The following is a 27,516-nucleotide window of genomic DNA, read 5'->3' as shown; positions in this document are numbered from 1 at the left end:
CTTTGCTTGTATAATGAAGGATTTTTGAAAAGCAACTGTAAATATCCAGCTATAGGTATAATAACAAAGGAATAGCTGAGCTATTCCAGGGTCTTATCTGTTTAAAAACAGAAGTCAAATTAGTGCTCATCTTCCCAGGCAGAAAAAGCAAGTCTGAAAAACAAAAGAATGTTCTGTCAAAAAATAAAAACATCCTGTAGAGAATTTAGTAACAGTAAGATGAGGATGACACAAAGGAGTTCCAGGGATGTCAAAGAGTAAAATGTTACATCCAAAATTTGGTAAGAACCATAATGATAGTGCAAAAGAAAAAGAAGAAAAGAAATTATGACATAAATTGTTCAAAAGTGAGCCTCTATAAAAAAAAGGCATTCTCATACAATGCAGATGAGACCATTATTTTGAAGGGAATTTGATAATGTATATCAAGAGATTTCATAGAAGGTTACACGCATTATTTTCATAATTCCTCTTCTGAGAGACAAAATCCAGAGTGATAGCCTGACATTTAGAGCCACTTTTCTCCTCAAAACAGCTGCTAATTTTGAAAGCCGCAACTAAGAGACTGAGAAGTTAGAAGTTTTTCTCAAGATTCATATGACTGGGTGAATAAAAGTTGGCATTTAGGGCCTATAAAAAAATGGAGGGTCACTTGAGGTTTTCAGTTGGAACTTCAAGGAAAGATGGAAGAGTAAGGCTATATGCAAAACAGACCAGTACAGTGTCCAATTATTTCACATTTAATCTAAAGTGATTTGTTCCCAACTTAGATGCCTACCAGAAGCAAAAGTAAATCTTAAGTGAAAAAATATTATACAGAACCTTAAATTATCTCTGCAGTTTTTTCTCTGTAATACTAGGCACCAAGCAAAAACAAACAAACAAAAAATATATGAAAGATAAGAGTTGACCAAACACCAAGATTAAAAGTGGACACCAGAAACAGGCCTAGACAGTCCAGACATTGTAGTCATCTGACCAGGATTTCAAACTAACAATGACTAAAATATTCAAGTAATTAAATGACAAGATAAAAATTTTAAAATAAACCTGGGAGCTAAAAATCATAAACAAGTTCTAGAAGTAAAAAAAAATCTAATAACAGAAATTATTATTTCAGTAGGTGGGTTTAACATTACATTTGATATAGCAGAAGAGAGAATTACTGAACTGGAATATTCTCAGAAGTAAATATCTAGACTGAATCACAGATAGCAAGGTTATAAATAAGCATAAGAGACAAATAAGGCAAGATTTTGTTTTAATCTACTTCTAATTAAAGTCACTGAAGGAGAAGAAAGATTGAGGTAGAATGGTATTGATCGAAATACAGAAGAGAATTTTCCCAGACTAATGAAAGACATCAAGCCAAATATTCAAGAAGTACTACCAACGTCCAGCAGGCTAAAAGACAGAAAACAAGCCAGCAAACAAACCAGATACATTCTTTAAAAAAAAAAAAAAAAAAAAAAAAAAACTTTTTAAAACAGAAGACACAAAAAAAGTCTTAAAGTCAGCCAGAGAAAAAAAGACATTCACCTTCAAAGAAACAACAAAAATAGTGGCTGGCAGTTGGTTTATCAACAGAAAAATAGAATAACGAGACACACTAAATATCCAATGAAAACACTGGGACTGAAACTGTAGGCCAACAGGGCAACATTTCTGACAAACTGACTCTAAAAATCACAAGAAATATATATTAGTGTCCTATTGCTGCCATAACAAATTACCACCAACTTAGTGACTTAAAATAACATAAATAGCACCCACTTATTAACACATAGTTCCCTAGGCCATAAATCTGTTTTGTCTCAGCTGATTTCTTAGAGTTTTACAAGGTCAAAATTAAGATGTCAAATAGGCCCTTATCTGGACACTGAAATAAATCTGCTTCCAAGCTCTTTGAGATTGTTGGCCAAATTCAATTCCTTGCGGTGATAGTACTTCTTTACTAACTGTCAGCATGCAGTCACCCTTAGCTTCAAAAGCCTCTCCCCAGTCCTTGCACATGGGCCGCTACATCTCAGAACCAGCAACAGTGCATGGAATCCTTCTCATGCTTGGATTCTCTCTGACTTCCCTCCCGCTGCAGCTGTCTTCTGCTTCCAGTTGGAGTAAATTCTCTAATTTTAAGGTTCATTTGATTAGATTAATTCCACCTGAATAACCTAGGATACTCTCCCTATCTTAACGTCCATAACTTTAGTTATATCTGCAATGTCCTTTTTGCCATCTAACATAACATATTCACAGGATCCAGAAATTAGAGATAGACATCTTTGGACAGCTATTTTGCTTACCACAAAGGGTTAAAGTCTAAAAAGAGTTAACACAATATTGGAAAAGAAAATGAAAGGGGATTTGTCCAACCAAAATCAAGACTTCATCTAAAACAATAAAATGAAAGCCATTTGGCATAGACACAGGATGAACAGCTAGATCAACGGAACAGCTAGGAAGCCTTACAATATTCAGAAACTGGCTGTTTGACTAAGGTGATATTACAAATCAGCAGGGAGATGATGGACAATCTAATTAAGTAGGAAAATTAGCTCCTTATATGAAATACACTCTCACACACATATATACATACAAACAAAGCTGTTCAAAGCAAATTATTGAAACATTTAAAAGAAAATATGACATAAGAGCAGGGAAAGATTTATATAGGACACAAAAAGCAGAAACTATAAAGAAAAAGACTGATAAATTTTATCACAGTAAAAATTTTAGAAATATAAACTGTACCATAAGAAACATTATAGATGAAGTATTTTTAAAGCCTCTTCTTGCAGGAAATATGTGCATATAATTGAATACTATGCTATGAATACCATAAATCAATTATAAAAATGTAAATTCAGAAAAGTGAATGAAATGATATGAACATGCAATTCATCAAAGAGGAAAACTGAGTAGCCAATAAGCAGCTTGTGCAACTGCACAATAATCAGGGAAAAACACATTTAAATGCAATGAGATTCCGTTTTGTACCTATGATAGGAAAAAAAATAAGAAGGCTGAAAATTTGAAGTGTTTGTAAGGATATGGGAAACAAGAAGAGGAAATAGTATGTGTGCGTATGGTGAGTGAAGCCTGTAGCGCATGAATTATGCTCTTGCAAGGAATTCTTTATGGTTGCGGTTTCAGCATAAGGTAGTAAGTAAGGAAAAGGGTTAAAGAAGCTGACAGATAAGGTAAGGCTTTGAGTGCTGTGATGTTTGTGTTTTCTATAGAAGGAAATGGTAAGATATTGAAGGATTTCCAGGAGGGAAGCAGAAATAGGTTTGGATTGTACAAAGATTGCTCTGGAAGCAAAGTGGAGAATGTTTAGAAGGGGGTAAGATTGAAGACAATAGGAGGCCAATTCAATGTCTCACAGAGATGATGAGAGCACGATAAAGGCAGCAGTCATAGGGATGGAGAGCAGATGTAAATAGATGCCACTAAAGAGGAAGAATCAGCAGAACCTGGTCACGAATAAGGAATGAAGGATAAGAAACTGGGACAGTAATGGAAGTTTCAGGCTTGGCCAACAGGGTAAATGATGCAATTCACTGGAATAGTTTCCTAGTTGGGAGTAAATTTACAACAGGCCAAAGTGATGAGTTCAGAGGTACCTTTTAGGATCTTGTGGTCAGTTGTTTCTGTGGATCTGAAGCTCAGTAGGTAGGTCTAGGCAAGAGATTTAGTTTTAGCAGTCATGAGTGTATTAATGGTTAGTAAACACTGTTCATGGATAACATCACCTGTAAGGATAAATTGGGCAAATAAAAGAGAGCTAAGAACAGAATCCCAGAGATCAACATCTGGGAGATACGTGAAGAGGCTGGGCGAAATCTGAAAAAGGGGTTGAAAAGTAACAAGACTGATAGAGGCAAAACAGTTGACTTCAAGAAGCAAAGGGAAGAGTTTCCTAAAACAGGGCGTATCTGGCAGAGGCCAATACTGAGGAGACATGAAGATATAGACTAACAGTTGCCACTCAATTTACCGATTGTGAAGGACACTGGTCATCTGGGTCTTTGGCAGAGGTAGATGGTTGTGAAGTAAATAGAGGTGATTAATTAGTGACATAGCCTTTTCCAAAAGCTACGTTGTCATGGCAGTAGGAATTGTAAGCTGGAGAAGGCCTGTTCTCTTTTTTCTTTTTTAAGGTGGCAGCCCCTCAAGGATATGTACCTATTTGGGGGAAATAGGTAGTCCAGAGGGAGAAGTTGGTGTTAAAGGAGAAAGGAAGGACAATGAGGGTACTGAGTTGCTGAAGCATCAGGAGGAGTTGGTGACCAGAGGGCTTCACTGCAGATGGGAGAAGGGGCCTCTTCCACGAAAATGGGGTGGGCTACAGAGAAAAGGTGGGCTCTGCTGTAGGAGAGCCTGTTTCTAAGTGGGAAGTAGGGAAATGCACTAGTCTTTCTGATGGCCATGTTTTCTTAGTGAGATAACTTGCGAAGAGTGAGAATAGAGATATGGGGCAGGGATTTAAACATTGTTGAAGGATGGCAGAAGCTGCTGACTTGGCTCATGAAGATGACAACTTGCTGTCTATCAGCAAGGGCCCAGGTGTGGTTGGAGACCACTAAGTTTTTGGTAGCAGCAATCTTTGTGTGTGCGTTTTCTAGTAGAGTTCAACCACCATGGTGTGTACAGAATTTAAACAACCTGAATGGTTAGGTCAAACCTATTTGAGATTTTACTCATTGAGTGACGCAGAAGGACAAGGATTAACATTTATTGAGTGACCTTGTACATGGGAATTAATCTCTCTAAACCTCAGTTTCTCTATCTATAAAACGGGACTAAAAATACAACCTGTCTGAGCTGTTTTAAGAGTTAAATGAGATAATACAGTGTTCCTGACATTTTTTGAATGTGACCTTCAGTAAGAAATATGTAGAAGTATTTTAATGAGAAATATGTATGTTATTGTGAGAATTATATGAGTTACCATGAGTCCACAATGCCTTCACCAAAATACTTGGGGACTTACGTATTTCCAAATTCAGAATTTTGACAATTTTAGGAAAGGAAATTTTAGAACACATATAACACCCTGTCAGGGATTACAGAAGTATCAAAAATCAAACATTAATCTTTTCACAGAAAAATATATAAATATTCACATAAACCATGAACAAAGACTATAAATAGCCTCACCTCAGTTTTGGACCTGGCTTTGCTTCAAATATGTTTTTAAAAAATTTTTTTGGTTTTTCAGAGCTTTTTGGATTTTGGAACTGTGGATAAGAAATTGTGGAGAACTATATATAGGGATAGGTAGATAGATAAATAAATAGAAGCATAGACATAGATATACATATAGAGATATTAGATATATAGTGTTTTTAAGTGCCTGGCATATAAAGTAGTGTTGTTATTATTATTGGTACAGATATATCTTATTTTTAAAATGGGGGTCCCCACTTACCAAAGTGATTTTTGACCTACTAATAAGTTGTGACTCACAATCTGAAAAATGCTGATATATAATGATATATAAATGATTATCCTGGTCCCTGGATCATACATACTTAGCTCTCAACACAAGTTAAATGGTAAAAAATACCATCTTATGTTTATATAACGTTTTTACCTTTCAAAAATCTTGTAATCACGTAGTTGCTATTTATCTTCAGTCACTTTATCAGAAATAAAGTAAATGATTTGTCTCTTGATCTACTTTTGAGAGTTTCATGTCTCAATGATTTTATTTTGAACAGTAGGATATTTAAACTATCATAGTTCACAACTTCCTGTGGCTTTTATACCTTGACACCTAAAATACTTTTTAAGTTTTCTTTATTTTATTTTATTTGTTTTATTTTATTTAAGTTTTATTGCACAGATAAAGAAATAGAACTAAAACCTCAAGTCATTTGTCTGAGGTTACAAAATATACTATTTCTATATAGAACTTGCCCAATAGAATATACAGTTTAAGAACAACTTTCAAGCAGTTTATTATTCACTTCTTAAAGTGAGTCAAAGATTCTCCTATTAAAGGCACCTTACAATCTTTGTGTTTTATTTTCTAGTTCTCTTGGAGATGTTGAAATAGCTGAAGTGAATGTCAAGGGTTTGTTCGTGAAGCTCATTAACTCTTCCCTTGACAAAGAAATGGCAATTGGAGATCATATTCTCCAGCAAAATATGAATGGACAAACCATTTCTTTGTACCGATTCCTTCCAAACATCGTAATGCAGGCAAATTCCACAGTAACAGTGAGTATAAGAGCATAAATACTGTACATTAGAATTGTACAGGACAAACTTATTGACACTGTCAGTCTGTGGCTCAGCACTGTCTCATTATCACTCTATCTGGATCTGTACTTAAGATGTGATTTTGTTGTTGTTGGTTAATTACCGCCCTTTGTCAGTCTTCTGGATGCTAATTAATACCCACAATTAAATTTCCACAGCTGTCTTCAATTTTGTGTACAACATCTTTTGTTTTTATAATTTAACTATTAAAATGAAATTCTTAATTTCCTGAAACCAAGTAAATATAAACCTGCAAAGACAAGCAAAGAGATTATTTGCTTAGAGAACAGGTAATTAGCTCATGCAGGAGGGTTCCTCTCTCATTTTTTCCTTTAATCCCTATAGAGTAGCTGTCTGGTGTTGCATAGCTTGACATTGTATATGATATAGTCATTATACTTGAAAACCTCATCTGTTCAGAAAGATTATGTTGGAGTAACCCTATGACATTTACAAAACTGTGTTCACCTCCAGTGGCATTTGTCATTAACAATTTTATTACAGGTGTGGGCAGCAGCATCTGAAGCAAAGCATCAACCTCCATCAGATTTTCTTTGGAAGGAACAAGACAAGTTCAGAGCAAGTCCTGACTGTATAACAATCCTGTGCAAACCAAACGGTCAAGTTAGTTTCTGGTTCTTAACAGTCGTTTTTTAAAAATATTGTGCTTATTGAGCATATCTGTATTTTTTATTCTTTTTATTTTATACAATGTGTCTAAGTGCATAAATGTCAGTAAAATTGACTTTATGCCTAAAAGATTATTTGATTGTCAGGTTCTTATAAATTTATTTATTTATTTATTTAATTTCAATAGTTTTGGGGGAGCATGTGGTGTTTGGTTAACATGGATAACCATGTTGTCAAATAGAAGAGCACTCATTAGTTCTTAAGTAGTGGTATTCCATGGTATGTATCTACCACGTTTTCTTTATCCACTTGTTGCATGATGGGCATTTGGGCTAGTTTTTCATAGAATGGATAGTTATCCTTATGTTCCCCATCCTCTCAGCTCACCCGATATTTTTTTATCCTTAAAGCTTGGGAAGAACCATCACTAAATGCCACAACACATCAGGCAAATCAACAGCATTCTCTCCCCAATGTCAGAGGGCCCAAGAGCTACTTACAGTTTGGCAAAAATAATTTTGATATCTCATATTCCTAAGAAGGCTCTTCAACTTTCAAAGTCAAGGGAAGATTTAATTTGTGATATTTAGCCTGAAGAGTGGGATAAGGAAGGTACTCTCTACAGGTCTTTTCTATTTATTTTTTCATTTCTCAAATATTTATTGATACTCTTCTCTATTTTAGAGCTATGCTGAGTACTGGGAATATAACAGATTAAGATCTGCACCAAGGAACTAATATTCTAATGAAAGAGCTTACAGTATTAATTTGAAATGACTATACTTTTCCTTATAAAATTAAGGGTATTAGCAATAGCTTTGTGTAATTTGTTCCCAGTATTTGACAATTTTATATTTTCACTCAACCTTTCTCTTGGTATAATATTAGCATAAATATATACCCATGGACATACCATTAAGGTTCAAACGTATTTCTTTTTACAACAACAAAAAAGTTAGTCCTTTTTCAAAATGATTTTTAGATCACTTTTAGATACCTGTGTTTTTTTCTTACCCTCAGTCTAACTTACTATGTCATGTAACTACTAACAAAATATGTTAACCAGAATCTATCTCTGAGTTTTCTTGCTGCATTATAATATATGTTGAGACTGACTTTCCCTTTAAAATAGACTTGGCTGATTTCTTAAGAGCCATTTGCTCTCTTTCTGCGGGAACAGTTGTTGTTAGATGAGGAGAGCACCCATGAGATATAACTTAGCAGCCTTCACCCACTCAGCTTTAGATCTCCTTGTGGGCTCGAACTGCATTTTATAATACTTCTCTGATGGGAAAAATAAAGCTACACAATCTAAGTTATTTACTTAGATTAATTTTCACTGATGGGGAAAATAAGGATATACAATGTGAGTTATTTACTCAGCCTCATAAGAAATCATTAGCAAAATCCAGTTTAGGATTAAGGCATTCTTATCTCAGAACTTTCATCATAGTTATCCACTCTGTAAACCAGTTTGTGATTTCTATTTTGTATGTGCATTGCTCCAGGCACTGAGCATTGAACCAGACAGACCAGGTCCCTGAGCTCCTGGAATGCAGATTTTAATAAGTTTTCATTTGTTGCAACTGAATTAGGCTTTGTACTTAGACTGTTCCTTTTACCCAGTGATTTTAATGACTTTGCACATATAGAATCAGACCATTTCTGTGGGGTGATGTAAGCACAAATAACTGTGCCTACTAATCAAAGACTGAACCCGATTGATTGATCCACATGGAAAATATTTAAATATATTTCGTATCTGTCAGGAATGGTGCTAGGTGCTAGAAAAAGAAACATAAGTATTGCACACTTCTTGTCCTCAAGAAACTCAGTCTACTAGTAGAAATTGATATGTAATAATAAGTAATTACAATACAGTGAAACAATGCTTTAATAAAGTACAGGCAGCCCAGGTCAGAAATATCAACTCTGTAAAGGAGAGCACGAGAAAAAGCATTGAGAGGAAGAGCCATGTGTTGTGAATCTGTAGTGGAGAGGAGTTTGCCCACCTAACTTGAACTGTGGTGATCTTGCCCCTTTTCACCTCCTGGACTCTCCTCTCTCCATGCTTCTTCATGCACTCTGCTCTAGCCACACTGGCCCTTCTCATACTACTTTTACTTTCCAGTGCTTGACTGCTTCTTCATGCCGCAGGGCCTTTGCACATGCTTTTGCTCTCAATAGACTTTCTTCCCTCCCATTTTACCTATTAAATCCTACCTGCCCTTCAGAACTCAGTTCAAGCCTTTTTTTTTTTTTTCCTGAGTCACATCCCATTGGAAATTCTGCCTTATGGTAAAGCCATATGCATTATTTAATTCCACTAGAAAATATTTCCCTTAAATAGGTGGAAATGTGACTTTAAAATCAGCTTGAAACCCTAATGTAAGTATAGAGTTCTTTTTCTAATAAATTCATTTTCATTCTCACTTTAATAGCACTGAATATTACTATCTGCAACCACCAGGTAAATTTTCCTTAAAAAGACAATTTACTGCCTTCCCATAGACATGCTGAAACACAGACTCAAAGTATCATCATGACCCTGGAATTGCTATTTGTATGTAGAAAATAATCCATATCTTGTGGAAAAAGTCACAAAGCCTGTAACTGTCTAAAATAATAGCCAGCTATACAGATCAGAATAGACTCTGTTTCTGGACTTGAATAATATTTTATATTTGTAAGATGGGGCAAAGAGAAGTTATATTATGGGTCATTTTTAAAAAGAAGCCTAGGCCAGCGCAGTGGCTCACGCCTGTAATCCCAGCACTTTGGGAGAACGAGGCGGGCGGATCACAAGGTCGGGAGTTCAATACCGGCTGGGCCAACATGGCGAAACCCCGTCTCTACTAAAAATACAAACATTAGCCGGGCGTGGTGGTGCCTGCCTGTAGTCCCAGCTACTCAGGAGGCTGAGGCAGGAGAATTGCTTGAACGTGGGAGGCAGAGGTTGCAGTGAGCCAAGGTTGCACCACCGCACTCCAGCCTGGGCGAAGAGCAAGACTCTGTCTCGAAAAAAATAAAAATAAAAATAAATTTAAAAAATTAAAAGGAGGCTGAGATAAAGTGTGTCTTAGACTACTTTTTGAGTCATCTTATCACTAACATGGCAATGGTTAATATTCGATACAGCTACAAATCTTATGGCTTAATATAGAGGTGGCTTTTAATTTTGCTTTGCCATGTATTAACTATATAACTGTTATTCTACTTTCTCATTTGTAAAGTAAGAGATTGTATAACATAATCACTAAGACTCCATGAGTCTATGGACCTTTAAAGCAGGGATAGGTTTTGTTTCACCAGTCATGTTGTTGTCCCATTGGGATTTGGAGCCTCTAAATTACACGTCAAATAATTAATTAATGTCTTATGTTTATCAATGCCTGGTGCTTTCTCAATACATTGTTTTGCATTAGCTATCCAGATGTGGAACAGACGAGTCCTATACAATAGGAACTCATTGAAGGGCTGTTTATATATGCCTTATTTCATTTGATTCTCAGTAATGTTTTAGTATTTTGGGAAAAAAAAATGGGGCCTGGAAAGTTAAATGGCTTGCTGAAGGTCACGTGATAAGTAATTTGATAGAACTAAAATAAAACCGTATCTTCTAAATGAACCAAATCTTAAAATTCTCAAGAATTTTTCTATTGCACTAAAAACAGTTTACAAGGTTCATGTGGCAACATTCTAGAGCTGAGGCTAAATTTTATCACATTATCATCATTGTCATCGAAGATTTTCTTAAGTTCCTACAATACAGGGAAAAATCAAATATTGCCTTGTCTAGGAAAGGCACACATCTCAATAAGGGAGATCACCCTAAAAAGATCATGAACATATTTTCAAAATATAATATGTTTGAGCTACTAAAAAGGGAGAATTCATAACTAATGATCTGTAGCAAAAGTCCATTTTTTTGCTGTAATCTATGAAAATAAACTTTTTAAAAAAGAATTCATCTTTCTTTCTCTGCTAGAAGCTTAGCCTAGCTGAACTGACCTTGTGTTGTCTTTATGTCTATGTTATTTGTCAAGCCAAGCAGAGGGATGTTCAAAGGTTACAGTGTGAAGCCAAACCTCTAATTTGGTAAACTAAAAACAGATCACTAGAACAAGTAGAATGTTAGGGCACGTTTTTCATGTTGAATAGAAACATAACTGTTAGTGTCTATACAGGATTTTCCTGAATAATTTTTGCACGTGTATGTTGTGTGCGTGTCACATATTCAGGAAATCCAAACAAACTCCAGCTTCAGTGCTTATGGGTCTCCTTAATACTCTCACCTAGTATTCTAGCCTGAAGAACGTGTTTTCTTGTCTATGTCTCTAGCTCTACTGTCCATTTTCCCATCTCAAATAAGACACACTCACACACACAGTGTCTTAAATGTTTAAAATCTTATTCATGTTACCATTACTTTTTGCACAGTTCTTTAGAGTTGTGAAATTCAGTAGCTGGATGAATTTTACAACACTTCGGTAAAACAGTTCCCACTGCCGCCCTCTCAGTTTTGCACATGAAATCACAGTTCAAGTTAGAAAGTAACTTACCTATCTGAGATTATGCTGCTTGTAATATTCAGAACAGGAAACTAAGGCCAAGATGCCTTACTCTATATCCTCATCATGTAGTTTGCTAGGCCACACGCACAGGTGAATGGCATTATATAGTTGTTTTTAAATTCTGTTGTACCGTATTTTACATGGTAAATAAAAAACAACTCATAATGGATAAGAGACCTAAACGTAAGACCTGAAACCATAATACTGCTGGGAAAGAACATAGGGGAAAAGCTCCTTGACATGGTCCTTTGCAATGATTTCTTGGTATCACACCAAAGCTCAGGGAACAAAAACAAAAAAAAAAATAAAAGTGGGTATGGAGTATCTCAAACTAAAAAGCTTCTGCACAGCAAAGGAAACAAATAACAAAATAAAATAGCAACCTACCGACTGGGAAAACAAAAGTTTGCAAACCTCATATCTGAGAAGGAGCTAATATTCAAAATGTAGGAGGAACTCTTACAACTCAATGGCAGAAAAGCAAATAACCTGATTTAGAAAACAGGCAAAAGACCTGAACAGACATTTCTCCAAAGACATTTAAAAAATGGCCAACAGATATATTAAAAGGTGCTCAACATCACTAAGCATCAAATAAAAGCAAATTAAAATCACTATGAGCTATCACTTCACACTTCATAAGGATGGTTATTCCAAAAAGACAGGAGATATAATAACAAATGTTGTTGAGAGTATGGAGAAAAGGGAACACCTGTGCATGGTTGGCGGGAATGTAGATTGGTGCAGCCGTTATGGAAGACAATATGGAAGTCCCTAAAGAAATTAAAAGTAGAGCTACCATACAACCCAGCAATCCCTCTTCTGGATACATACCCAAAAAAGATGAAATCACCACCTTGGAAAGGTATCTGCACAGCTGTCTTCATTACAGCATTATTCACAACAGCCAAGATATGGAAACAACCTAAGTGTCTGTCAACAGACAAATGGATAAAGAAAATGTAGCTATACACGATGGAATATTATTCAGCCTTAAAAAAGAACATGGAGGGACCTGGAGGACATTATGCTGCGTGAAATAAGTCAGACACAGAAAGAAAAATGTTGCATGATCTCACTTATATGTGGAATTTTTAAAAAGGTCAAACATACAGAGAAAGAGAATAAAACTGGTTCCCAGGGATGGGAGCAGGGGAGGAAACAGGGAGATGTAGGTCAAAGGATACAAAGTAGCAGAGATTTGTAGGATGAGGAAGTCTAGGGATCTACATAAGGACTATAGTTAATGAAACTGTGTTGGGGATTTTTGTTAAATAAGTAGATTTTAGCCGCTCTTGTCATAAAAAAAGTAACTACATAAGACAACAAATACCTTAATTTGCTCCACCATAGTAACCATTTTACTATCTATATATATATCTCATAACAGCATGTTGTAAACCTCAAATATACATAGTTGACACTAATAAATCATTTTCATTAGGCCATTGCCTGGTACACTCCTATCCACTGGAAGCAAGCGTGGGAAAAATTGGATACCGACACTGAATTTAACAGATGTTCAGTAGTATCTCCAACATTCCGAAAGCATGTGTTTCAGTGGACAGCATCTACAACTACAATAACTAAAGAGAAACAAGATCAACCTAAGAAAGATATCTCGAATTATCAGGTGGAACAAGCTCAAGTTCTCCTTAAGAGGTAAGGGTTGTTTGGTTTGTTTGTTTTAATGGGTCCTTCCCATAATTAGTAACTGAGCATGTGGGAACGACTAGATGATAAATGGATGTGTGATGTATAAATTAAATCAATAGTGATTTTTGGAAACTACTATTTTGAATAGAACTCATAGGAAAAGCATAAAAACAGAATGAGCAGGTAAATAATCATAGGGCAATGAAGGCTGGCGATCTTCACTAGGTGGTTTTGAGACCCCTCTGGCTATTTCACTTTTTTTTTTTTTTTTTGAGACAGATTCTCGCTCTGAGTGCAGTGGCGCGATCTCGGCTCACTGCAGGCTCCGACCCCGGGTTCACGCCATTCTCCTGCCTCAGCCTCACGAGTAGCTGGGACTACAGGCGCCCGCCACCTCGCCCGGCTCATTTTTTTTGTATTTTTAGTAGAGACGGGGTTTCACCGTGTTAGCCAGGATGGTCTCGATCTCCTGACTTCGTGATCCGCCCGCCTCGGTCTCCCAAAGTGCTGGGATTACAGGCGTGAGCCACTGCGCCCGGCCGCCATTTCACTTTTCATGGCACTGTTATTAGAGGCAAGGCTGCTGCAGAGAGGTGAAGAGGTGAGGTATCCCCAAGTCTTTAGCAGTGCTTAGGTGGAGGGAGAGGTGCATTATCCAGGAATTTTATCTTGGATCAAAAGCTGCCTGTGGACAGAGGTGCAGAATATATTATTCATTTGTAGGCAGATGCTTCTGAAGTTATAATAAAAGTTCTGTCCACAAAGTTTAAAAAGTCATATTCTCTTGGTCTTGAAATATGCTTCCACTTTAATTGTGCCTTCAACATTAACATCACAGCATAAAATGGTTTTTGAGTTCCATTTAGGCTTTTTTCTTTTACAGAGAGGAGGAGATCCCACCAACCGTTTTCCCCAATCGCAGCCCTTGGTGCCAGAATCCCTATGTCTCTGCACATCCTTACTGTCCTCTGATTGAACCACACAATATATCCACCGCTGGAGGCAGCTTGCATAGACAGCCCAGGTCTCGGTCAACCAGAACCGATCGAGCCTCAGGTCAGTTAAAAGAGTGCTTGTTCCAGTGGAGAGTGCGTGTGTGTGCATGCACATGGGTTAACTAGTGGGTTAGGTGGTCAAAATGTGCTGAGTGTTAAAGATGATTCATATTCTCAAGAATAGATGGTTCTTAAAGGAATTATTCTAAACCATTCACATTTCCCCTAGCACAGTGTCTTCCACTGTGCTAGATAAATATCTGTCCTTGATAAATATCTGTTGAATGAATCAATGAATCAAAAGAACAGCATGGCCAGCAAGAGTATGTATGATTCTTGAAGTTCAATGAAAAACACTTTTTGTTTTTTCATCAGGCGCAAAAACTGGTCTTACAAGTTATGCTGTGTTGAAAAAAATTCCTTCTTTTCCAAACACACTCTAATGTTAATCCCCAATTCTTTCTCCGTCAGAAGTTTCTTAAGTCCTCTAAATAAAGCTTTTAGAGTTAGTATGATTAACACAGCCTCTGTGAATAGATTTTAGAGAGTCCATGCACTTGCTACATTTGGCACAAAATTGTTTGTGTCTATATGATTTTTTCTGGGGAGAGAGTCCATGAAGTTCATCAGATGTCCACAAGTATTTAACAAGAACTGGAGTAGAAGAACATAAAGCCAAGAAGGAACCAGACTCAACTATTGGAGAAAGCCTGTTTAATACACCAGCAATATCCTGGTGAAGTTGTAATGATTCACAAACTTTGACTTAGGAAAGAAGAGCTTGTTTTTGAAAAAATGAAATCTTAAGCGAGATCCCAATATATAAAATGCATAAAAACAGATCTGCCCAAGGTGAGGAGGATGTAGCAATTTCCACTGCTCATGACCCCCTTATTCTTCCATTTCTCTTTGCCTGTGATCTTTAAGACACCGCGAAATCACAAGATTCTCCATGAAACAATATGACAGCCATTGTGTTAATATGCTAGCACATCATTGGGAAATAGCACCCCCAAAATAGTACCTTTTAGAAGTGGAATGATGGAAATTTTGTAATTTACTGAATATATTTCTTTTTCATAAAATTATACACCATGTAGCTCTATGTCTGAGTTTCCTTATCTGTAAAGATATGGGTCTGAAATTGAAGGCCTCTTTAGCAATAAACTCTGTGTATGTGTGTGAGCTTTAGATATAGATGTAGATGTATTAGATAGATGCAAACAACTTTAGCCCTTTATAATCTTTAGTCCCTTATGACTTAAATTTGAGGCTTTCAAGAAATACATTAATTTATGTTTTTCTTTAATTAATGATAACCTTCACTAGTTTACTTATTCAGAACAACTTATTTTCCAAAGAAATTTGATTTCAAAATTTTTGAGGCACTTTTCTGTAATATAATAGTGGCAACTCATCTTGATTATTCAATAACATTTGCTATTCAACACAAAACACTTCACTGTATGTGCATATTTTGTAGTAGTAATTCAAAGATAGTTGCTTTGATACCTCTACAGTCTTTATATATTGTTATATAACTTTTTTTCCATTCACTTAATTTTCAGTTTGAACAGATATACATCAGAATTGTATGATTGTTTCTTTGATTTCTACCACAAAAGATGGTCACAAAGAATCAGATGTTGTGAATGTGGTTGCTGATTGATTGAATCAAGTAATCCCTGAATTACCAGTTCATCTCCTTGAAATGATTTGTAACATGATTCTTCAAGGGAAAGTTACATGGTTTGTTAATTATCCACTATCTTTTTAATTTGCCTGCTACTGGAAATTTGCCACCGTTAGCACACACTTAATAGCTGGCAAAGAAAAAAAACCGACAAAACAAAAAATAATTAAACTTGGAAGTTGTTCAATCCTGCTCCATTTACCCTAAAATAATAAATAAGCTAGTTTGCTGAGTTACAGAAGAATCTTAGATAGAAAGAAATCTATCTTCTGTTTGAAAATTGTTGCCTTGTTTTAAACTATGTCTCTCAAATATGCTACAAAGGAGCCTAGAGACTAATAAAGAGGATAATTTTAAAGAAACATCTACACACTGTACTTCCAACTTACGCTAAACACATTTTGTTTTTAAAAACGTTAAAATACAGCAAATATAATGTTAAAAGCACCCATATATTAATCATGCAGAATGAATGCATGTTAACATTTTGTTGTATTGTTTCACATTACCAAAAAGAAAAATTCATAAATTTGAAGTTCCTTTTAATTGTATTTGCAGTTCTGATCTGATATTGGAATAAATCATTCTGGTTCTCATTTTATACTTTGTTTACATGCATATGGATCCATGTATATATATTTAAAATAATTTGTGTGTTTTTAATTTACATAAATGGCATCATGCTAAATGTGCCAGCTCTTTTTGACTTACTATAATTTGGGGGATTTAACTATAATAATATAGAGAGACATAATTCAGTCACTTTAACTATTATGCAGTATTTCATTATATAAATTTACCATATCTTGTTTATTCCCCTATTAATGTTTTTCTCATCAACAATGTAGATGAAAATTTTTTTAATTTTTTTAATTTTCTTTTTTACTTTGAAAAAAATTTACCAAGGCTTTGAATGCATCCAAGAAAATGTTACATCTATGGCAATGATCATCCTTGTGCAAGTCTACTTGTGCATACATACAAAGGTTCCTTTGGGGTTCATACCTAAACTTTTAAAATCTTCTAAAATTCCTGCATGTACTTATTCAGTTGTATGGTACTTGTATCTTCAACTTTATTAGATTTTGCTCAACTACTCTAGGAAGAATTTTGCTAATTTATACTCCCACCAACATAGTAAAATATTTCCCATTCCCCTTATTCTCACCTAACTTTACATTGCCAGAATCGTAAATTATGTGCCAATCTGCTGGACATTAACTAGTAACTCATTATCTTAATGTGAAGTTCTTCTTTAATAGTGGTGTTGTGCATATTTTCATATGTAAAAAAATAAATCATTCCCTATCTCATAATAATTCTCATAATAATAAAGTTATGTGCTTATATTTATTAATTTTGGGGGGTATCCATTCCCTCAAACAAACAAATCCAGTTACACCCTTCAAGTTAGTTTAAAATGTACAATTAAGTTATTATTGACTGTAGTCACCCTATTGTACTATCAAATAGTAGGTCTTACTCATTCTTTTTTTTCGTATCCATTAACCATCCTTACCTCCCCACTCCGCAAGTCCCCCACTACTCTTCCCAGCCTCTGGCAACCATCCTTCTACTCTATAAAGAGTAGTCCATGAGTTCAATTGTTTTACTTTTTAGATCCTACAAATAAGTGAGAACATTGTGTGTTTATGTTTATTTCTGATAGTTTTTCCAATTTGCCTTTTGTATATGTCTTTAATGTATTTGAAGTTGTTTTTATGTATGGTATGAAATAGTGACCTCAGATTTCTTCCATATGGAAAACCATTTGTCTCAACACCGGAGAATGTGTCCATCACGTGCACACTGACTTCTAGTACCACCTCCCTCCTATGCTTAGGTCTGGGTCTGTGCTCTCTAGAGTGTTCTATGGATCTATCGCTGTGCCAATAACACTGTTCCTGTTGTTATCGGTACATAATCATTCTTTTGCTCTCTTCTTGCTCTTCCCTTTCAGTGTGATTTGGCTTTTCTTAAACTTTTTACTCCTCTTTACAAGAATCATTTTTATCAAGTTTCACATAGAAAAACTATCTTGTTAGAGTGTGATTAAAATGGTAAGAATGTTAAAGGTCATGTTGAGAGAAAGTTGATACCTTTATGATACTGAGTCATGGTATATGAAATCAATTGTCAGTTCATTCAGATTTCTTTCATGGCTTTCATTGATATTTTCTCATTTTTTTCCATAAAATTCTTGTATATCTTTTGTAGATTTCTCACCCAGGCAGGTGTATTGATTTGTTATTATTGTTGCTACTGCGTTTGAAAATGCTATCTCTTTCTATAACTTTTTTTTCACTTTTTTAAAGAAGAGGAAAACTATCTTTGTATATTGCTCTTGTTTCAACAAATTTTCTGAACTTTCTAGTTTTGATAGCTTATAGTCTCATGGGTTTGTCTGCTTGTTTGTTTGTTTGCTTGTTTTTGAAACAGAGTCCCACTCTCTCACTGTAGCTGGAGTGCAGTGGCACGGTATCAGCTCACTGCAACTTTTGCTTCCCTAGTTCCAGTGATTCTCGTGCCTCAGCCTCCCGAGTAGCTGAAATCACAGGTGTATGCCACCATGCCCAGCTAATTTTTGTATTTTTAGTACAGACAGGGCTTTGCCATGTTGGCCAGACCGGTCTCAAATTCCTGACCTCAAGTGTTGGCCTTCCAAAGTGCTGGGATTATAGGCATGAGCCACCGTGCCTGGCCACATGGGTTGTTTTTTCCCCCTCTGTATTGTACAAATGTGTACAAATGACATACTTTCTTTCCAATGCTTGTAAATTTATATCGTGTTCCTGCATTATTGCATTGGCAATAATGTGAGATAGTTCCAATGAGCATGGCCAACTTTGTCTTATTCATATTTTTAATCAGGATGCATCTTAGTGGAAGGTTTGCTGAAAGTCACCACTGAGCATTCATTTTGCTGAGAATTTGTTCCTGTGGGAATTAGCACAAATTTGGGGGAATGTTCTGAATTCTACAATGTATGGGGGTAGGAATTTTATTCAATATAATGAAGATCAAATGCACAGGGCCTCTAGCTAACTGTGTGACTATGGATTATTAAAGGATTAAATATGATGTGACACTCATCCTGCCCCTCGGGGTTCACAACAAACTAAAATGCCAGAAACCACTCATGGGCAATAAATGTTTCTGATGAGTCATGAGAAGAGGTTTTATTAAAGCCCCCTCCCCACAAAAAAAAAAAAATTGTGAGTAGATTCTCCTAAGAATCCTTTCAACTGGCCCCAAGAGGGATTACCCTTGGCCCCTCACGCCATGCACTACCAAAGCTCTTGCCATAATTGCCCTCTTTGTCTCTTTCAGAAGAGCTCTCACTCCCATAGCTTCAGGAGTCACCATACCTTCTACCAAAAGCCTGGTAAGGTATCCTCCCCTTATCCTAAGAGGAATCTGACAGCAGATGTCAAGAGGAAACATTTTCACCTCCTTATAAATTCCACTATTATTTCGACTTCACAAATAAGAATTTAGTAAGTGATGGAGCTAGAAAATTTTCCGCCTTTGAATCTTTTTAAATGTTATAAAATATATAAAGAACAAAAAAGACACTTCTCTACCCACTTCCCCAAATGAAAAATATTAATACGTTGTCATATTTGCATTAATTGTTTTTTAAAATAAGCATTACATGTCAAAAGTCTCCTAGATTTCTTTTTCTAGTCCTACTCCTATTCCCCTCCTTTGCTCCCTAAAGCAACATCCATGAACTAGGGATATTTTTTCTTTTTGCTATTGTCTCGTTTTCTGCTGCTTAATGCAAATCTAACTTCAAATTCAAGCATTTTTCCACTATCAACTGTTGAAGCTCAAAAAACTCATCTGTAGCTGCAAATATGTATTTCAAACCTATGTAACCAAAGCAAATGTTGCAAAAGACTATATTGATTTTTCTAAGTATGACAGATTCTGATATTTCCTACTCTTTTATTTCATTTTAAAATACTTGCCATGACCTTCTAAATTTATTTCATAACCAATAGAGAGGGCAAGATTTGCTGTTTAAGAAACATTTCTTTAGAAATATTTATGAAAAGACGAGAGCAATGGAAAAGGCTCGGGGGAGATAGCATTGGAACTAAGGTATTGAAGGTCGAATAGGAGTTTTTCAGGTTGAAAAGAGGGTGGGCAAAGCATTCTGAGTAGAAGAAACAGTACATATTAAAAGCACAAGGAGGCAAGAATAAACTTTGGGTTCAGTGAACAGAGAGAAATTGAATCTGACTGAAATATAAGTAGAAATTGAAGTGTTAGTCCAGAAAGTTTGGTAAGGACTAGATGTTAAAGGTATTTGTACACCACCATGTTAGAGTTTTGACTGTATTCTGAAAATACTGTGGAGGCAACAATTGGATTTTAAATAGGTATTATAGTTAATAGTTATAGTTAATAGTCTCATATAGATCTGTGTTTAAAAGAGAATTTTAAAAGCAATGTGAAAAATGAAATGGAGTAGGAAAGATTCCAAACTCTTGATCTCCAGCCCAACATTCTATTCTGAACTTCTGATTTATGAGGCTAATTACTTATAATCTCTAGCTGGAGCCCTACAAGTGTCTCATTCTCAGAATGTTCAAAACAACTCATCATTGTCTTTCCTTCAAAGTCTGTCATTCCACTGATTTTCCTTATATAAGTGAATGCCATTCAGAAACCCGAGGTATCCTAATGGTCTTTCTCTACTCCTTTTCCTTCCTCAACTCCCAAGTATAATCAATCTTGTTCATGTATCCAAAAATCTTCATTTTCTCCCCATTGCCCTCATGGTGGAGTCCAAACCCATGAAATTGTTTAAGTATCTTTGAGCCAGGGCTGTCCTATCTCGTCACACATTCACCTTCTTGCATTCTATGCTTTAGTCATCTTGAAGTTCTTTCAGTTCTTCAAACACACCCTGACTACCTCCAGGCCTTCACACATTCTTTCACCCCTCCTCTTCTTATGGATAATTCTTTTTCATCCTTAAAGTTTCACTTATATGTCACTACCTCCAAAGAACCCTTCTCTAGTCCCCACCAAATGAGTTTTTTGCTCCTGATATGTGTTCTCAGTAATATCTTACACTCACCAAGCAAAGCGTTTATTGCACTGTATTGTAAATTCTCTTTTATCTCTGGACTATAAGTGTTAAATTGCTTTTATTTTGGTCATCTTTTTGTCACTTGCACCAAACTCACTACATGACACATAGGAGTTAATATGTGTATACTGAAGGACAGACTGAAAAAAAGACACTGAAGATTTTTAAATGACATCTCATAGAGTTAGACTGGTATTTTAATGAGAATTTTGGAAGGAATATAAAAAATAAAGTGGAATACAAAATATCCCCAAATCTAGAAAAAAAAAAGCAGTAAGGAAGCAAAGGATAAGGAAAGAAAGGAACAACAAAAAAAGATTAGAGAGAAAGACTGAGCACAAGTAAGTCTAGTAGAGTTGTAATTTGAATCCCAAAAGGAGATGACGGAGAGGTTGGGACAGAAACAATATTTAAATAAATAATGGCAAAAATTCTCAAACACTGATACAAAGACATCAAGCCACAGAAGAACAATAATAAATCCCAAGCAGCATAAATACAAAGGAAACCACATCTATGTACATCATAATAAAACTTCAGAAAACAAAATATGGAAGTCATAAGATAATGGAATGATAGCCTCAATGGGCTAGCAGAACTTCTAATCCTGAGTTCTATATTGAGGAAAAATATACCTGAAAGGGTGAAGGTAAAATAAGGACATTTTCTGACAAAGACAAACTGGAAGGATTCATTAATGGCAAATCCACACTAAGGAGATACTAATGGAAATACTTCAAATAGAAAGAAAATTATCCCACATGAATGCACAGAGCTATAGGTAAAAGCAAAAAAAAAAAAAAAGGAAACAAAACATGAACAAACATAAATGTTTACTACACAAAATAATACTGATGTTGTCTTATAGGGTTTTAAATTTAGATAGAATTTAAATACATGACAACTATATAGTTTCCTAGGGAGGGCTACCTTCACAAAGCACCACAAACTTGATGTCTTGAAACAAAAGAAATTTATTCTCTCACAATACTGAGGCAGAAGTCTAAAAGCAAGGTGTTGGCAAGGCCATGCCCACTTTGAAGACTTTAGAAAATTTTCTTTCCTTGCATCTTCTTAGTTTGTAGTCATTGCCGGCATTCCTTGATACTCCTTGGCTTGTTGATCCATTGCTGTAATTTCTGCCTCTGTCTTCATATGGCCTTAACTTCCTGTGTGTCTGTGTCCAATTTCTCTCTTCTTTATAAGAACATCAGTCATTGGGTTAGGGCCTATACCAATCCGCCAAGACCTCATCTTAACTTTATTACATCTCCAAATACCCTATGTCCAAATAAAGTCATGTTCACAGGTTCCAAGGGTTAGGACATATCTTTTAGGGAGACACAATTCAATCCATTACTACAGAAATAGAACAAAAGTTGGGAGAGGATTAAATGGAGTTAATGTATTCTAAATTTTCTGTTTTTCCAATGAGTTGTAAAAATAACATCTTATATTAGACTTTAATAAATCAAAAATACATGTTGTAATACAGGATGGAAACTATAAGAATAGTATAAGAATGTCGGCCTGGCACAGTGGCTCATGCCGGTAATCCCAGCACTTTGGGAGGCCGAGGCAGGCAGATCACCTGAGGTCAGGAGTTCGAGACCAGCCTGACCAACGTGGTGAAACCCCATCTCTACTAAAAATACAAAAATTAGCTGAACACGGTGGTGTGCACCTGTAACCCCAGCTACTCCAGAGGCTGAAGCAGGAGAATCGCTTGAACCTGGGAGGCGAAGGTTGCAGTGAGCTGAGATCGTGCCATTGCACTCCAGCCTGGGCGACAAGAGTGAAACTCTGTCTCAAAAAACAAAAAGATATATGTCATAGTTTCATTATCATTCAGTTAAAAATATATAATTTCCAACGTAATATCTTCTTTGATACATGGGATATTTGGGGATAATATATCACCAAGAAATTGGGTTTATTTCAGGAATGCAAGGCTGGTTATAAAGAGGAAAATTATATAATCATCTCAATAGTAAAAGCATTTGATAAAATATTCACTCCATACCCACGAGAGGAGAACCTTAGAATATTAGGACTAGAAAGAATTTTCTTCATCTGACAAATGATATTTGCAAAACTCCTAAAGCAAACGATATCATACTTAATGGTGAAGTAGGTGCAGTGGTGAAAGGTTTTTCCTTGAGGTCCTGAGAAAGACAAGAATTCTCTTTATGATGACTTCTATTCAACATTGTACTAGAAGTCTGCGTGAAATAAGGCAAGAAAAATGAATATACACATACTAACTACCCCATAAACCAGCAGTTTCATTCCCAAGAACTATATATATCTAACAAATATATACATATGTGCACCAAAATATACACACAATAATGGTCTGAGTGACTGTATTTGTAGTAGCCAAGCACTAGAAGCAATCCAGGTGTTCATCAATTATTTAATGGGCAAATAAATTATAATATGTTCATACAATCCCATAGGCGATGAAAATGAATGAACTACTGCTACATGCAATAATATCAGTGAATCTCGTAAGCATACTATTGAACAAGAAATGTCAGACAAAAAGGAATGTGTATTGAATGATTTTGTGTATATAAAATTCAAAAACATACAATATTGAACCATAGTGTCAAAGGTCAGAATAATAGTTAACTTTGGGAGAAGAAAGGAGTAATAGAGGTTACCAAAAATGCTTCTAGAACACTGTCATGTTCCATTTCTTGATCCAAGTGGTGTTTACAAGTATGTTTTACTGGTTTCGCCATGCTGTAAATTATGATTTGTGAACTTTCCTTCATGTATATTATACTTAAATACATTTTATTTTAAAAAACTTAATGAGCAATAAAAACTGGTAAGGGAAGAAAGCATGGTTCCATTAATGAGCATGGACAGCTTATACACTGACTGACAAGGAAGGACAAAGAAAATCTAAAAAAAAAATACGTTGATGAACTGAAAATGAATATTAATAACATGAAGCTATTCAGTGTAAGAGAAAAACAGTCTTAACCATTAATAAGCTTAAACCCACCATTATGTTGCAATGTCTTGGGAATTAATTTTAATATAGTTTGTCATAGCTCAGTCATTTCCAGAAATACCTCATAGCAGAGAAAGCTAATTGCAGCCCTTAAAATATTCTTCCTTTATACACAAGATTCACAGGTCCAGGGAAATCTAGACACATGGCCACCAATAATAAGGCCTATTTTTCTCAGCCTCTGCTGCAAATAGTAGGATTATGTGTCAACATCTTGTATAATGGAATGTGAACAGAAATTGTGTCTACAACATCTGGAGCATGCCCTGAGAGTGTGTGTTCCCCTGTGCCTTCTCTATGGCATGACCATGGGGCTAGAGCTGCCATATTTCAACTGAGAGATGAAGCCGTGAGCTGAGGATGAAAGAGCCACCCAAAGTACCCTGTATTGGCACATCTCCAGACTGTTCAATGAGGGATAAATACTTTTGTTTATGCCATTTTTTTTTATTTTTATACTGTAAGTTTTAGGTTAAGTTGGATCTTTGTGTCTGAGCCAGATGGCCCATAGAATAATGCTAGCATTTCAAGATGTAGTTTCCCTTAATAGGCTAGTGGTTAAAAAGAAAACAAAAATCACAGCCCAAACAGACATTTTTTAAGATAATTAGGTGAATTTGAATACAGAATGAATATTAGACATGGAGTCATTGTTCTTTTCTTAGGTGTGTTAATTGTGTTGTGGTTATATTGGTTGTTCTTAGGAGATTCATACTGAAATCTTACTCTCTAATGGTCTGGTCATGTAGGCATATATGATAGATATAAGATAATGTGTCTGGACACAGTAGCTCACACCTGTAATCCCAGCACTTTGGGAGGCCGAGGTGGGTGCATCACTTAAGGTCAGGAGTTTGAGACCAGCCTGGCCAACATGGTGAAACCCCGTCTCTACTAAAAATACAAAATTAGCAAGGTGTGGTGGAGCATGCCTGTAATCCCAGCTACTCGGGAGGCCGAGGCACAAGAATTGCTTGAACCCAGGAGGTGGATGTTGCAGTGAGCCAAGATCACGCCATTACACTCCAGCCTGGGCAACAACAGCAAAACTCCATTAAAAAAAAAATTATAAGATAATGCAAATATGGCAAATATTAATGATTAAATCTGGGTGATAAGTATACAAATTTGGTTGTATTATTCATTGACATTTTCTGTATGTTTAAATTTTTCACAATAAAAATTTGAAATAGCAAAATAAATAAGACAGATTTTTTGATAGAATCTAGTATGTACCAGGAGCTGTTAGAGCACAAAGGCAAGGCCCTGAGTACAGCACGAAGGAGTCGTCAAAATGAAGGCTAACGGCCCTTTAACACAGCAGATAGGTTTACACTGTGTTGCCATCATTCATCCTACACCTGGAGAGAATGTGCTTTCTTCTTGCTCTGATTAGCTTGTAGATTGTCGACAATTTTGTCAGTGTTCTTCTGTAATTCAGGTTAAATGACAGAAACTGGTCTGAGGATAGTATTTTGCATTGTTACGAGTTGATATTGTGAGCATGTTCAGTTTAATGTACTTCATTTGTTCATGGTTGAATGCGCTTTGCCTATCTTCTGCAATCCATCTCATATACTGCAGTGGAATTCATCTTAATTGTGGACTCTGCACCTGCTACTGCCTTCTATGCAACTGTTATCATAGTAATAATAATGATGATGTTTCTTTGTTTCTGAGTGTGGCAAAGCCACACTGTGAAAAACTAACTGCTAGAAAATAAATAAAAGCAGAACATAGATAACCTTATGCAGGAATGAAACACTTAAAATCTCATCAATGTGAGCTCCATATTAAGACCACATCTATGGAATTTTACTTAAGCTGGACTGTGGGCTCATTATAATTTAATAGATCTGACTTATCTGTCTCAGGATCAAAGTATATTTTTCCCGTAAGAAATTGCCTCCAATACAAGTTTGAGATTTTTGAGTTTTTCTTTATATATTCCTCAGATTAGTATCTGTTCTGTTTGTTGATGTTTGTGTGTATTGCGTGGTTTAAATTTGTCAGACTAGGAATTTGGAATAACATCATGTTTCTGTGAATAGGCAGAGTATTAGTCAATATTATATACATATAAACATATATGGCTAAATTAGTCAATGACATAACTAGAAATTATATGAGTTAATGTATAAAAAATGTTAAGCGAAAAATATCTGACTATCCAGAGGGATAGAAAAAACTAATTACTGTATTGGACCACTTAACATCAGACTGAGTAGAATACAATAATTTGAAGGAACATTGCAAAATACTAAGGGGTCCCGTGCATATTCTATTATCAAATGATTGTTCCAAAAAATTAGAAACCTTTATATAAAGGAAAATTTTACTACATCATATATTCAAAAGTAATAATTTTTCTCTTCTCTTGCTTACTTTCAGAAAATTTAGATTAAAAAGTCACCTTATTTCTGCAGGACTTTTTAAAAAAAGAATAGACAAGTGAGAACAATTTATGTGCTGCTTCTTACAATTGAAACAAACGTTTCTTTAATGGCTGAATAATGAATTCCAAAGTATTAGTCTTAGTAACAGAATAATTAGGTAACATTATGACCAGATATTTTATTTCAAAACATTTCAATATTATAAAACAAATGTTTTAAATTGTCCTTTAGTTATGAAAGATTGTAACCTTCTTTACAGAAATAGATGTCCATTTCTTTACACAAGTAAAAAATATTTCAGAAATTCAGGGGATTCAGTTTAAAGTTACTAGGTGCTAAATGCTTGTGGCTCAAAAAAAAAAACCCAAAATTGACATTACCCACTGACGTGGAAACAGACAGACACCACCACTACTGACAGTCCTGTCATTCAATTTCAAAAACTTGTAGATGGGAATTTTCTACAAATGTTTGTAGCTCTAAAGTATAGAGTACAGCATTTCCTGAGGATAAACTTTCAGGGTACAATTGAAAACCTTCGTTCTTAGATTAGTCAGTCTGGAAGGACATACATAAAATATTTACAAGGTCTATTTCGTGCCAACAAACTGCTCTAGAAGATTAGCCAGAGTCATCTTATATCTAAGCCACTGCTTATAGTAAGGAAAATATCTTAGAAGCCTATTTATGTTCCAGGTTCATAACTTACTATTTAGCAAGTTTATACTGTGATGTGCCAAACAGCATCCTGATTCTTTAGATTCAGAATCCTATTTGTGGCTAGGAAAATTACCGTGATAACCAGGAACAGTCTTCATTTTTGTTAATCTTCCTTGCAGATCACATTTTCACTTCCAGCTTTGGATATTGTTTTTCTGTAATAAAATACCAGCAATTTAACTTGATAATTCTTCTGAGCTTGCATAGAAAAAGAAAGGCTTAGGTATGACTGAGGAGATTTTCCTGTTTTGTTTTTTTCCAAAGGAGCTCATTATCATCTACACCTAGGATATTATTTTGTTTTCTTCTCTTTTGTTTTACAAGAATAAAAATGACACTCATCTTTGGTCTAGAAGTAATTTGTACTTGGTGTCATTCAATTCAACACTATTTCAGTTTGATACACTTGCTATTTAAACAAAGTGACTTTCAATTCCTGCTTAAGTAGATGAGAGT

The 27,516-nt window shown here is 35.5% G+C and overlaps 1 protein-coding gene across 12 annotated transcripts in view; it reads left to right on the top strand.

The window, feature by feature from the left end:
- Nucleotides 1-27,516, top strand: part of LMNTD1 (lamin tail domain containing 1) — a 212,253-nt gene that overhangs the window by 114,669 nt on the left and 70,068 nt on the right. For all 12 annotated transcript variants that reach the window (XM_058442592.1, XM_058442595.1, XM_058442593.1 and 9 more), the window contains 4 exons: nucleotides 6,039-6,225; nucleotides 6,772-6,891; nucleotides 12,916-13,133; nucleotides 14,011-14,183. In XM_058442592.1, coding sequence (XP_058298575.1) covers nucleotides 6,039-6,225; nucleotides 6,772-6,891; nucleotides 12,916-13,133; nucleotides 14,011-14,183 — 698 coding nt within the window. The remainder of the gene's footprint in view (nucleotides 1-6,038; nucleotides 6,226-6,771; nucleotides 6,892-12,915; nucleotides 13,134-14,010; nucleotides 14,184-27,516) is intronic.

Source organism: Hylobates moloch, unplaced genomic scaffold (genome assembly GCF_009828535.3).
Source record: "Hylobates moloch isolate HMO894 unplaced genomic scaffold, HMol_V3 SCAFFOLD_8, whole genome shotgun sequence".
Lineage (NCBI taxonomy): Eukaryota > Metazoa > Chordata > Mammalia > Primates > Hylobatidae > Hylobates > Hylobates moloch.
The sequence above is the reverse complement of the archived record's forward strand: the minus strand, read 5'-3'. Positions and strand labels throughout refer to the sequence as shown.